Source organism: Manis pentadactyla, chromosome 10, assembly GCF_030020395.1.
Source record: "Manis pentadactyla isolate mManPen7 chromosome 10, mManPen7.hap1, whole genome shotgun sequence".
Taxonomy (NCBI): domain Eukaryota; kingdom Metazoa; phylum Chordata; class Mammalia; order Pholidota; family Manidae; genus Manis; species Manis pentadactyla.
The window spans coordinates 9,638,707-9,652,378 of NC_080028.1; the positions used below are offsets into that span (position 1 = coordinate 9,638,707).

At 56.6% G+C, this 13,672-nt stretch overlaps 1 protein-coding gene across 9 annotated transcripts in view; it reads left to right on the forward strand.

Annotated features, from left to right (window-relative positions):
• Positions 1–13,378, forward strand: part of CSNK1E (casein kinase 1 epsilon) — a 31,950-nt gene extending 18,572 nt beyond the window's left edge. For 3 of the 9 annotated variants that reach the window (XM_057486366.1, XM_036891550.2, XM_036891553.2), the window contains exons 3-7: positions 1,752–1,862; positions 1,963–2,111; positions 3,465–3,693; positions 4,298–4,468; positions 5,822–6,530. In XM_057486366.1, the coding sequence (XP_057342349.1) occupies positions 1,752–1,862; positions 1,963–2,111; positions 3,465–3,693; positions 4,298–4,468; positions 5,822–6,462 (1,301 nt within the window). In that variant the 3' untranslated portion in view covers positions 6,463–6,530. The other 6 variants (XM_057486368.1, XM_057486369.1, XM_057486370.1 and 3 more) reach the window with 6 other exon arrangements.
• The last annotated feature ends 294 nt before the right edge of the window (positions 13,379–13,672 follow it).

A 13,672-nucleotide genomic window follows, 5' to 3' on the forward strand; every position in this document is an offset into this window, starting at 1 on the left:
TTGGCTTTTTCACTTCCTGTATCTTTGAGATCTTTCCACTTCTGCACAGAGAGCTTCCTCATTCTTTTTCCATTGTATTCCGTTTTACTGATGGGCCATTCTTTATTTTAACCAGTCCCCAGAGTGATGGGCATTTGGGTTATTTCCAAGCCTTTGCTGTTGCAAACAGCCTACAGCAGACCGCCTCTTCCAGGCCTCCTTTTGCACTGTGCAGGGGTGTTGAGTATAAACTCCACAGTGGGAGCTGGGTGGTGTCCTGGTGCTGGGATTTACAGTTCACGCCTGGACCATGTGGGGAGGAGTGCCCACTGCTCCACAGCCCAGCCAACAGACAAGCACACATGTCACCTCATTGTAGGGCTTTTGCCAGTCGTAGGTGTAAAATGGTCTTTCAGGATAGTTTTAATTTACATTTCTCTTACAAGGAGGTTGAGTATCTTTTCATATGAGTGAGCCATTTTTATATTGTTTTTCTCCGTGAAGTGTCTGTTAAAATCTTTTACCCTATTACCTATTACCACTGATGTTGCGTGTATCAGTACTTTGTTCTTTTTTATGGCTGAATACTATTCCACCGCACAGGTAGACATATTCTCTTGTGTTCATGCATCCGTTGGTGTGGTGGGCATTTGGGTTGTCTCCACCTTTTGGTTCTGGTGAATGGTGCTGCTCTGTCTCTCTTGCACTCAGTGTTAAGATGCTGGGAGCCACCCAGTTGCTGCAGGAAGCTTTCATTCATTCCTTTTTACTGCCCTATGACATTCTTCTTTATGACTGTGTCACCATTCAGCCATTCTTCTCATGATGGGCATGTGGGTCATTTGTTGCTGTGTATGTTTTCTTGTGTCCTTCTGGTGCTTACATTTTTCTGAAGGGCATATGCTCGGGAATGGACTTGGTTGATTAAGGGTTTGTGTGTGTTCAGCTTCACTTGATAAAGGCCAGCCTGGTTTCCAAAGATGTGCCAACTCACACCCTGCCCCCCCACCCTTTTTTTAATACAAGCTTTTGCTCCACGTGGGTTTCTCCCAGCATGTGGTATGAGCAGTGGTGTCTTCTCAGATGCTGGCCAGTTGTTCCAAGGACATCCATTGCATAGCCTCATCTCTTCCTGTGATTGGAGGTGCTGGCTTTATCCTATCCTAAGTCCTGTGGACTGTCTGTTCTGTTTGTGTGCTAAGACTGCCCTTCTGGAGTTCCTGCAGCTGCAGTCACACCTGGCCCTGAGAAGGACGTGCCTGCCTTTCAGCTTAGCCCCTCACCCTCCAGCTCAGCCCACCTATTACTGTAGCTGGGGAAACTGAAGCAAGGCATGGTTTGGGCTGGGGTCTTCCTGTGACTCCTTGAGCTGTGCCCACCCCTTTCTCTCCTGTTCAGCCTGACACCCCACTGACCTCACCTCTAGCTAGCTCAGTGGCTCTCACTCTCCAGGATGAGGTTCCCCTTACTGACCTGTGATCCTTGGGCAGCTGCCCTGTCCCTGTACCCTCTGACCCTCTTTCTGCACTGGCCTGTGGTTCTCTGAATTGGCCGTAGTTCCTGCCCTCCTTCCCCTTGTGCATACTGCAGGGTATGTGCATACTTCCCACCCAGGCTGGGGCCCGTCCTTGCTGGGCCTCTGCCACCTTTCCGACCTCCCCCAGGGGCACAGAGCCGCTTAGGGGTGGACACTTGAGTTGGCCCCAGCCTGGGCTGCCTGTCCGAGGGTGACCCCTTTGACCCCTTTCCCTGGCTTCCCCCACCCCTGGCAGGTGCGAACATCGCCTCTGGTGAGGAAGTTGCCATCAAGCTTGAGTGTGTGAAAACGAAGCACCCACAGCTGCACATCGAGAGCAAGTTCTACAAGATGATGCAGGGGGGAGGTGAGGGCCCGGGGGCCCCATGCAGTAGGGGCGGGGGGGCCCTGGGGCTGTGCCGGGGGCTGGGGAGACCACCCCTGACAGCTCGCATCCCAACCTGCAGTGGGAATCCCATCCATCAAGTGGTGCGGCGCCGAGGGCGACTACAATGTCATGGTCATGGAGCTGCTGGGGCCCAGCCTGGAGGACCTCTTCAACTTCTGCTCCCGAAAGTTCAGCCTCAAGACGGTGCTGCTCCTGGCCGACCAGATGGTGAGACTTCTACCTCCCCATCCCCGCTGTGGGACTGGGGATCCTGCCGGGCTCGTGGCTTTCCTTCCAAGCTCAGCTTCCCCATCCAGTGGGCACAGGGCACAAGCCCTGCCTCTGGGGGATGCCAGAGCAGGAAGCAGTGACAGGAACACAGGACAGGCCTGGTTCCTGGGGCAGGACCAGGAGATCTAGAGTGTGGGTTGTAGATTGGGGATGTTGGGGGTGGGGGGCGCTAAGGAGAGTATTTAAAATGTAAATTTCCAGACCTGCTGGGTTGGGCTTCCAGAGTAGGACCTAAGGACTCTACACTCAGATGAGTTCAAAGCATGTGACCACACAGACCTGGTCCTGTTGTACTGTGGTGAACGTAGGTGAGCTGCTAAGCCTCTCTGGGCCTCAGTTGCCTCAGGTGAGAGTCTCTCCTTTGCTGGATTGTTTGGGGTCAAGTGGGATGCCACTGCTGGGCCTGGACCAGACAGGTGCCACCTGACAAGCAAGCCTTTGGTCCTGAAGCCCTTTATAAATTTAAGGGAGAAAAACTTAAAAATATAAAAGCATAGAATTTTGGACCTGGAATTTTGCATGGAGATCTTATGCAGGGGTCTGGCTCTATGGGCTGGCCTGCAGAAAGTCTACAAACATCTTGCAGTTTTAGGCTGAATGTGTGTGCAGAGGAGGTTGTCAGATTCTCACAGGATGTGAGACTCAAGGTTTAAGAAGTACCCAGCCATGCCAAGCGAAGTCTTTGGTTTACAGAAGCCTGAGGCCCAGATAGGGGCTTAGTTTTTAACAAATTGTTCAAAGGAAAAGAAAGGACCTGTATGTTGGCCTGTCTGTGGAAACCAGAGGACAGTTCCTGTATTTTGTGTTCTATCGGTCACCCCGCCAAGTTTCGGCTCCTTGGGTGCTCTGTCTCTTCCCTAGTCTGGTTGCCAGAACGGCCTTTAAAATGCCTTTCTGACTGGCCCCTCAAGTTCCATGCGGGTGTAGAGGCAGGCAGGCATGGCTTCTTCGGGGGCACACATGACTTTCAGGCTTCATTTCTAGATCTTGCCACTAGCTTTCCTGCCAGGCACTCTTCCCACATCTCATAGCAGAGTTTGGTGAACTTCTCCTTCAGAATTCTTCTTTAACGTCACTTCCTCTAGGAGGCCTTTCCTGACCTACCCCTTGAAATCATCTTGCTTAGTTGCAGACAGATCTTTCTTCTCCACCCAGAGCAAGGGACTGTGTGTGTGTTTTCCATCTCCGTGGCCCCGTCCCTCAGCCCCTCAGTCCAGGGCCAGTCCAGAGCCCTTGGTGAAGGCCCCTACATGGAATACTTGCTGAATGACTTGCTGTCCCCTCTCCCAGATCAGCCGCATTGAGTACATCCACTCCAAGAACTTCATACACCGGGATGTCAAGCCTGACAACTTCCTCATGGGGCTTGGGAAGAAGGGCAACCTGGTGTACATCATTGACTTTGGCCTGGCCAAGAAATACCGGGATGCCCGCACCCACCAGCACATCCCCTACCGGGAAAACAAGAACTTGACTGGCACTGCCCGCTATGCCTCCATCAACACCCACCTGGGCATCGGTGAGTGAGTGAGGCCCAGGGCAGAGTGTGCTCGTGGGCTGCTGGCCATGACCATGGCTTTCTTCAGCCTGCCCGCCTTGCTGCAAAGCCAGGTCTTCCCCTTCACAAGAAGAGCTGTGGTGTGCCCAGTGCCTCCTCGTGCCTTACTTCCTCCCCAGAGCAGCCCTGTAGAGCTGGTGGGGACGTTTTCCCAGTTCTGCAGGGTGGGAAAGGTTGCTTGAGGTCATACAGCTTAGCAAGTACCAAAGGCGGGTTTGACCTTAGCCCTGTTTGGTGCCACAGCTCGTGCCCTGTCCGCAGGCTGGGCCAGGCAGGGAGGCACCTGGGTTCCTACCACATAGTCGTTCAATGAATGAGTGCCTGAGCTGGGAAAACAGGTTCTGGATTGAATTGAAAAAGCTCAGCCTTAGGTCCCCTCTGTAGAGAAGTGCCTGTTCATAGCAGGATCACAGCAAGCCACCATGTGTCAAGGGGGTTCCGTGCCGGGGGCACAGGGTGAGTTGTTCTCAGTTGAGAAGCAGGTTCTGGAGGAGGGGGTCCTGGTCCCCATCAGCCAGGAGCCTGTGTGGACCCTGCCCCTCACCTTGTCCTTGATTCTGTGCAGAGCAAAGCCGCCGAGATGACCTGGAGAGCCTGGGCTACGTGCTTATGTACTTCAATCTGGGCTCCCTGCCCTGGCAGGGCCTGAAGGCAGCCACCAAGCGCCAGAAGTACGAGCGCATCAGTGAGAAGAAGATGTCGACGCCCATCGAGGTCCTCTGCAAAGGCTACCCCTGTGAGTGGCCCAGTGCATGTGGGATGTGGTTAGCCCGGGAGGCCATTGCTAAGGGGAAGGTGAGGCCACATAGGGCTGTGCCGGGCTCCCACTGCCCCGGCACCAGAACATTATTTAGTGTCTGTCGCTGCCGGCTAAATCCCAGGTATCCCCCAGCCCGTACCCCCACCTCTGTCTATGGGGCTGAGTATCAGGAAAAACTCTAGTCCTTCCTTATCCTCTGAGTTTCCTTCGCTGCTCACACAGGACACTTCACTTTCCCCACCAAATATGCGGGGACTTTTTCCTCACCAAGCAGTTCTCTGTGACAGCAGTGAGGTGCCCTCCAATGTAACCCAGTTCTGACACCGTTTGCCTGCAGTAGTGTCAGAACCCACGGGCCCGGGCTTAGTCCCGCAAGACTGTTCCCAGCAGTAGCAAGTCCAGGCTGCTACCTGTGCTTCTGACCGATTGGCTCCCACGGCCCCCTCCTCAGGTTGGATTGATTTGCTAGAGCAGCTCACAGAATTCAGGGAAACACTTAATTCTTAACTAATTTATTAAAGGATGTGGGTGAGCAGCCAGATGAAAAGGTACATGGGGCGTGGCCCAGGAGGGTCCTGAGCGCAGGAGCTTCTGTCCCTGTGGAATTGGGGTGCCCCACCCTTCTGGTATGGATGTGTTCACCAGCCTGGAAGCTCTCCAGACCCGTGCTCCTGGGATTTTATGGAGGCTTCGTCATGTAGACACCAGCATCATAACTCTCTTTCCAGCCCCTCTCCCTTCTCTAGAGAAATAGGGGGTAACCAAGCTTCTAGTTATGGTCTGGTCTCCAGCCCCCGTCCAGGCACCCACCTCCCTCATTAGAACAAAAAATGCTTCTGGTGCTCTTAGCACTTAGGAATTTTCAAGGGTTTTAGGAGCTCTGTGTCAGGAATGGGGGCCAGAGGGCAATCTGTGTATCTTCTGTTAGCTGACACGGGCTCTCGGGCCCCTGCTTCTCAGAGGAGGAAGTGGGAATCTTTTTCCTGTGGCTTAGGTTGTGTCAGGAGTTCCCACCGGGCTCTTGACTGTCCTTTGGATTTATGGCAGCTATCGATCTGCCGTCTTTACGATTCCTAGAATGCCTGACAAGAGCGTGAGCTGGGAGCTAGGGTCCCACGGTGCCGGCTTACTGAAAGGGGGCGCCCGTTTTCTCTTCTTGAGTCTGCAGAGGCTCTACTCACTGGTGGGTTAGGGTTTTCCCTCGTAGGGGACTCAAGTTCTGCCCGGTCTGTGGCAGGGACAGCGGGTGGGTAGGACAAGTCCGGCTGCTGGGTCCCTGGGAGCATGGACCTCACAATGGCCTCCTCTGTCCCCCGCAACCCCTGCCAGCTGAGTTCTCAACATACCTCAACTTCTGCCGCTCCCTGCGGTTCGACGACAAGCCTGACTACTCCTACCTGCGCCAGCTCTTCCGCAACCTCTTCCACCGGCAAGGCTTTTCCTACGACTACGTCTTCGACTGGAACATGCTCAAATTCGTGAGTCACAAGGAGGTCAAGGCGGGCTTGGGGGACTGGACGGGGAAGGCCCTGACTCATAAAGCCAAAGTGGCGCTGTGGCAGGCGGGGCTCCCAAAAAATGGGAGCTATGAGCTGGACAGCACAAGCGACCTCAGTGGGGTCCCAGAGCCCCCATGGTGCCCCCACTCCAGCCTCATCAGTGTTGACAGCATGTGCTGCTGCGGTCAGCAGGGCCCAGGCAGGGTGCCGCCTCCCACCAGACCTAGGAGGACCTGGCTGGGCCTCCAGTCCCTCCTGGGTGCTCGCGGCAGAGCGTGGATGGCGCTGGCGGGACCCCCTGCCGTCTTGATCGTAGCCTACACCTCCCTGCTCTGGTTGTTCTGCACATCTCAGGCGGCTGCCTTCACTGCAGCCCCTCTGGCCAGCCTGGACCCATTCATTGTGGTTTCCTTTTTCCTGGTCATGGGACCCTGGGTCTTGCTAGGCGGCTGTTCTGTCTCCCTCTTATAAGGGTCTTGGGGGTGGGGTGGGGAGAAGCATCCATCAGCTGTGCGTGGAACTCCAGAATCTATGAACTCATATGTCTTGTTTCACATCTCTTCTGGAAAAGGGGGCTTCCTCAAGCCAGGCTCAGCCCCGTGACAGCGAAGCTGTTGCACTGCCCTGCCCCTGCCCCTGCCCCTGTCCCTGTGCCGGGCCCACGTACCCACGCACATACTGGTAAGGACCCTCCAAGGCTCGGCCTTTCCAATATTTACCACTTGGCTGGGCAAGCACAAGAGGCTGAGCCTCTGCTGTGCTCTCTGTCCCTTCCAGGTGCCCGGCACCCCTGGGCACCCAGGGCTCTCCAGATAGGCCCATGGAGGAGGTGGAGGAGCTGCCCCCCCAAAACTACTGGCTTGTGGTCTGGACTCCAGGGCCCCAGTTCTGATGTTACCAGGTGTGTTTGAGCCCACTGGGGCCAGGCCCGAGGAGGCATCCCTTGGCAGGTAGGGGTGCCATGGAGAGGGAGTGGCAGAGAAGCCCCTGCCTCAAGATTCGTGAATCAGCTGCCTGATGAACAGAACCTGGAAGAGGGATGCTCTTCAGTGCCCTGGAGGGCCTGGTGGGAATGGGCGCCAGGAGCAGCCTCGGCTAGACCCCGTTGGTAGCCTCTAGTAAACCTGAGCCCATTAAGTGCTCCCACCCGCACCGAGCTCCATCCTGGCACGCCTCTCCTTTCACGCCCTCGGCCTGCTCTGCCAGATGCTTGGGATGGGGGCCATGTTTTCCTGGATGCTGGAGTCGGCATGCTCGTGGGTCCCAGACAGTGGCCTGGCATTCCCTAAGAAGCAGGACAGAGGCTGGGCCGAGAACGGGGGTCCGTGGGCCAAGGGACCCAGGGGTTGGGTGGGAGATGCCAGTGGGGCACCTTGCACCCCAGACCCTCCACCTGGGAGCATGGCCAAGGGTCTGGGGCCAGTTCTTCTCACCACAGGGCATTGCTCAGGGTGTCCAGGCCCCAGGCACTCACTCACCCTTCCTGAATCCGGTTCTGGGGTCGACCTGGCCCTCCCTCTCACTCCAGTGCCAAGAATGGGTTTTGCATTCCAGTATGGCAGCCGTTGGCTACATGTGGCTGATTTTTAATTAAAGTTAATCAAAGCTGAAAAGAATTCCTTAGTCGCATTCCCCACACTTCAAGTTCTCAGGAGCCACAAGTGGCTGGCTAGTGGCTAAGTAACCCACCAAAGCAGACGTGAATGTTTCCATCAACACGGGAAGTTCTGTGGGACAGTGCGGCTCTAGACGGCTCCCAATAGAGCCTCTCCTGGGACTGTCCAGTCAACAAGGTCTCATCTCAAGCCAGGCCAGGACCACCTTCCCCACCCAAGGCTGGTGCTCTGACCCCTTTGTGGAGCTGCCCTTGAAGCAGGGCCTGGAGTCAGAAGCTGAGCAGAGAGGCCAGTGGCATATCCTACACCCTTGTCACTGGAGTGGATAAATGTGTGCCTTTGATGCCATCACCACTGTGGTGACGTCACCTCCAGCCCCTGCTTGGCAGAAGCATCTGCAGACGCAATAGGTACCTTCTGTGCCCTTCACCCCCAGGCCAGGCCCGGCCCCTCCCACACCATTCTGCCCTGCAGGAAGCCTTCACCAGTACCTCCCAGCTGACCAGACACCATGTTAGACACTGTGGGTTATACATTCTCTCATGGGAAGGATCGGACCCTTGACCGAGAGCTTCTCTCCTTGGAGTGGCCACCGCATATCATTCAGCATCAGGGCCCTGGAGCCTGGGACGCTGTCAGCACGCAAAGCAACTGTGTTCTGAGGGCTAAGCAGCCGGCCAGGAGGAAACCCAACACAGCCAGGGAGAGGGGTCCGCACGATGTGGGGGAATGCTTCTGTGACTTGGATATTGACCTTTTGTATTTTCTCATGGGCAAATAAAAGCCAAGAAACCTCCTTGGTGTGCGTTTCTTGAGGCACCACTGGTTGGACAAAAATGGGGAGAGGAGCTTGCCTCCTCCTGCCCTGGGGCTGGCATTGACCTGAGCCTGCTGGGATCACAAAGGCAGGAGCTCCAGCCTTCTGCCCAGCTGCTGGCTCTAGAGGGAATCCTTAGCTTCACTGGGCCTCCATTCCCCCAACGCAGGAATGAGCTTGTACCTGCTTTGCCGGGTTGATGCAGCCTCTGCCCATCAGCGGTTTAATGAGTGGGCGCTGCAGCACTTAACACTCAGGTTTTGCTGTGGTTCTGGCTGAGTTGCTCTCTGCCAGCCTGTGTCTCTGTGGGCAGGAGCCCAGCAGGAGGACTGGAGGTCAGCAGGTGAGCCTCGGTGGCTCAGGGCTGTCTGGACAGGTCTCTGGGTGGGAGGGCTAGGGATGCACACCCCTAAAATACTCTGCTAAGTCCTCTGGGGATGCAGAGAGCAGAGCAGGACTGGGTGGCAGAGGCCTGGGTTCACACCCAGCTCTGCCCCGAGCTGTGTGACCCTAGGCAGGTCAAAAGGGCTTCTGGACCCTGGTTCCTCGCTACCTCCTAGAGTTGCTTGAAGACAAGGGCAACCCCCACCATTTCCCCACCACCAGCAGGGCTTTCTTGGCCAGTTCCCTGGGAGAGACGCAGGTTGCAGGAATTCGCACCCTGTGGCCCATGAGGCAGCCCCAACTCAGCCTGCAGCTCTCTCCTCTACAGATGCGGCCCCCCTCATGCCAGCCCCCTGCCCTTCCCTGTGGACGACCCCAGGACCAACTAGGTAATGCGGCTGGGCACCGCTCCCACACCATGCTCTCTCTCTGGGCCTTTCTCCTTTCCTCCTGCACTGGGGGTGGCAGTGGATGGAGGGCAGGCCCAGGGGCTCACATACCCCTTCTGCCCCAGCCTGCCTGCGGGGCTCTTCTTTCTCCATGGTGCGTCTAGCTCGATCCTTCTCAAGCTCCTCTGTGGGGCATCTAGTGCATTCCTTCTTAAGTTCCCTCAAAGTATCTATTTTGTCCCAAGGCAGGCAGCGTCTGTGTGGGTCCTTGGGCCTCCTGGTTGTGGCCCCCACAGCACCTATCAGAAGCCATTGCGAGGTCCAGGGGCAGGGGAAGAACAGCCCTTTGGAAAGGTCCCCTGGATTGGCATGGGAGACCTAGTTCAAGGCCTGGCTCTGCCTTCAGTTAGCCTTGTGACGCCCTTTCTGGGCTTCCCAACTCCTGCCCTGCTCTGTTTGGAAACTGAGCAGCCAAGGACTGTGTACACAGAGGGGGCCCAGGTCGGGAAGGCCAAGGAGTGCCCTGGGTCAGCGTGGGGCCATCAGCCCCCCAGCTGTGGCTCCAGGGCAGTGACCTCCCTCTGCCTCTGAGAGCTGCTTCTCCTTCAGGGCAGTTGGGTGGCTTTGTTTCTCTGCTGCGTGATTGCGGGTCATTTCCAGGCCTCTTGGGTGCCCTGCTTTGCGGGGAAGAGGTTGGACTGAGGGGTTCTGAGATGCCTCTTCCCCAGGATGCCTGCCTGGCCTCCCTCCCCTGCTCTGCTCTGCGGGAGTGCTGGATCCCCGAGTACCCTGAACTCAAGGGGCTGACCGAGTCTCCTCTCTCATCCCCCCAGGGTGCAGCCCGGAACCCCGAGGACGTGGACCGGGAGAGGCGGGAGCACGAGCGCGAAGAGAGGATGGGGCAGCTCCGGGGGTCTGCGACCCGGGCTCTGCCCCCTGGCCCACCCACGGGGGCCACTGCCAACCGGCTCCGCAGTGCTGCCGAGCCTGTGGCGTCCACGCCAGCCTCCCGCCTCCAGCAAACTGGTGAGCAGGGACTCCAGGTGGGGGCCGGGCCCAGGGGTGGGGGCGACAGAGCCCTGGACACTAAGGGTGGCTCCCCCTACCCCTCCAGGCAATACTTCTCCCAGAGCGATCTCACGGGTAGACAGAGAGAGGAAGGTGAGCATGAGGCTACACAGGGGCGCGCCCGCCAATGTCTCGTCCTCCGACCTCACTGGGCGGCAAGAGGTCTCCCGGATTGCAGCCTCACAGGTGAGCTGCCCACCCTCCGGCCTTCTGTGCCTCGCAGCTGAGCCTGAGACCCCAGGCCTGGAGCCAGGGCTGGTGCTTCTCTCTGCTGCCTCTCTAGTAACTGTTGAGTGGGGACCGGGCCTCATCTAATGGTCTGAGGTCTGCTTAGCTCCACTGAACAAGGTACGAAACAAGCTGGGGGGAGTAGCTTGCCCCAGCAGACGATAGAGCTGGGGTCCAGCCCTTGCTGTGGGGGCCTGACCTGGGTGGGCAGCAGGGATCTCACAGGCGGGGCTCCCTGTGCCTGCCATCAAGAAGCCACCTGCATGCCTGGTAAGCACAGGATTGATGGGTGGCAGGTCCTTTCTGGTGGCCCCACTTAGGGGCCTTGTTTGGACTAGGAAAGTAGGGAAGGGAGAGTCCTTGGTTGCCCAGGGGAGGTGTCTTGGCACAGGCGGGGGTGGGAGACCTGTTGTGTACAGGCCATGTGCTAGGAGCTGGCTGCCCAGCTGTGTGTGGCCTGGAGCAGCTGCCCTGCCTCCCTGGGCCATGTTCTTACCTGCACAGCCACCACATCCCAGGGTTGCTGTGATCACACCCCTCTTCCCTTGGCTGAAGGGGCTTGGCGGCAGCAGGTGTGGAGCCCCATAGTGGGGAGAGACTTGGCAAATGGCCATTGCCTGCAGCTCATCTCCTCCCCCTTCTCTGCCTTCCCTCCCACAGACAAGCGTGCCATTTGACCACCTCGGGAAGTGAGGAGCCGCTGCCATTGGACCAGTGTTTGCTCAGGTGAGTCTGTGTGCTGCAGGTTCAGCCCAGCCGGCTCTCAGAGTCCCCAGGGCCCCAGGAGGAAACCAGCATTGTGGAAAGGTGGGAGGAGTGGAAGACGGTACTGGGGACCCCAGAATCATGGGCCCTCAAGGGGGTTTAAAACCTTAGAGTCTGCCCCACTCGGGCTCTGAGTGGGCCTGGCCCGTACCAGCCCGTTTCTGCACACCAGCAGAGACTTATTTGCCTTCTCTGCCCTCAGGCCAGTCCTCGATCCCCTCTTTGCCTTAACATCTCCTGGAAGGTTAGTTTCCAGTAGAGACTGAGCCCAGGGGCCCCCACCCTGACTGCCCCTTCACTGCACTTAATTCAAGCAAAGCACTTAGAACAGGGCCGTGTACTCAGGAGTTTATCTGCTGTCCGAGAAGACCCTTGGTGGCCTCCACAAGCCCAGGAGAGGCCCTCTAGTCAGTGGGACTTCTGGCTGCATGAGGCCTTGAAGCAGAGCAGCTCACTGCCCGGGCCTGGCTTTGGGGAGGGGAGGTGGCAGGGGCTCTGTGAGGGGGTGTGTGGGGAGAAGTCTGAGCTCCCCTGGGATGTGTACATGGCAGGCAGAGGTTGACCTGTTAGGGGGCTCTGCCAGCATGGCCACACACCAGGGCACCCTGAGCATGATTTGCCTTGCGGAAATTTGTGCCGCAGATAGAGCGGGGACGTCAAGCAGGGCTTACCTCCATCAGCTCTCAGGGCCGGGAACCAGGCCCTCCACGGCAGGGTGGGGCAGGTATGAGTCGCTCTCCAAGAGGACAGAGGAACGAGAGAGAGTGTATCCTTTCCATGAAAGTGGAGCACCTACTGTGTGCCCCAGAGAGGGACTAGCTCAGAGCCTTAGGGCAAGATCACAAGCCGATGGTGGTCTGGTGGTTGGGTGGCCAGCGGCGGATGTGCCTTCATCTGTCTGATCTGTCTTCTCTCTGCCCCTTTCTAGTGTCTTCACTGTATTTTCTTTCATTAAACAACAACAACAAAAAAAGATGGGGGAAAAAACCACTCGAAAGAACAAAAAGAGAAAAACCCAGCATAAAACCGACGACGGATTTTGTTTCTTTGACTTTTTTTTTGCCAATGGCAAGAAGATGGGATGCCCTCAGCACAGAAGATCCTTGTCCCTTCGATTTCCCACTGCCCACAACCTTCAGGCTGCCAAACGCTCCCCAAACACCAGCTACGTGCACCAGATGCCGAGGCCCCACCCCAGGCCACTCCGACGGGAGCATCTATGTACTGGAGGTGCAGCCAGCCCCCAAGTGCCCTCGGGGGATGCCTGAGGAGCTGGGGAAATGGTTTGGTTGGTCTGAGGCAGGTCCTGGGCGCTCTTGAGTCTTGGGACCACAGGATATGCGCACAGCCCCTACCCTGCTGAGGTGATTCTGGCCACCTTTCTGTGTTGGGCTTTTTCCATTGTCCCCCAGATCGTTTGGGTCCCTTCTTTGCCTCTCCACAAAGACCTTGAGGAGTGGGCGGCAGTGTGAGAACGGAGATCCCTTGTGTGCGTGTGTGTATGTGCCTGATCTGTATGTGCCAGGACAGCAGGTGCTCTGCCCCACCTGCGAGGCTGACTTTCTGTTCTCCCCCCCCTAACAAGGACACGGGGTGGGCAGTGACTTCTACATCCCTCAGGAAGGGCGCAGAGGGTCCTCACCACCACCCACCCCTGAGATTCTCATCAGCCTGTGGCAGCCTCATGCCCCTTTCCTGGTCTTAGGACAGAATCCTTCCAGAAAGCATCTGGCTCCTGGGTTATAAATTAATTTCCTGGTTCTGACACTTACCTGGGGTCCTACCCTCCCCGCATTCTGCCTCTCTGAGGAGGAGCCTGGAGTCAGAGCTGGGCACCGGATTTATCCATCCATCCCTCGTTAACACCCATTTTTACTTTATTTTTGTTTGTTTTCTCCGTGTGTGTATTTCCTAATTTATTTACCTGTTTCCTTTTTCTTCTTTTTTTTTTTAATTAAAGAGCAAAGCTTTTTATTACTTTGTAATTTAAAAAACTGAAAAAAAATTACTGAAGAACTTTGGGGGGAATTTTGTACTTTTTTCCTGTGTAAATATTGGACTTTTTTGAGCTTTATTGTGGTTGTTAATTTGAAGTAATAAAGTAGAAAAGGATAAAGTCACATGGGCAGGCCTTGGTCCACCTCTTTGCTCTGGAGGTGTCCCACCGGCAGACCTGGGAATGGGTATGGCTGGCGTGGCAGGGGAGGCATGCCCAGTGGCTGGCACTTCCTTGGCTGCTTGAGAAATACATACAAGCCACCTGGGGCCTCGTTAAAGCGCAGGGCTACTTTATACGAGCTGACTGACTCGTGAGGGCTGGGGTGGGGCCTGAGTCTGCATCCCAGCACACTAGGCAGTTCCCAGCAGCCAGGCCGCCCTACTGAATGGGAAAGTTCAAAACTGTAGTATTGTCT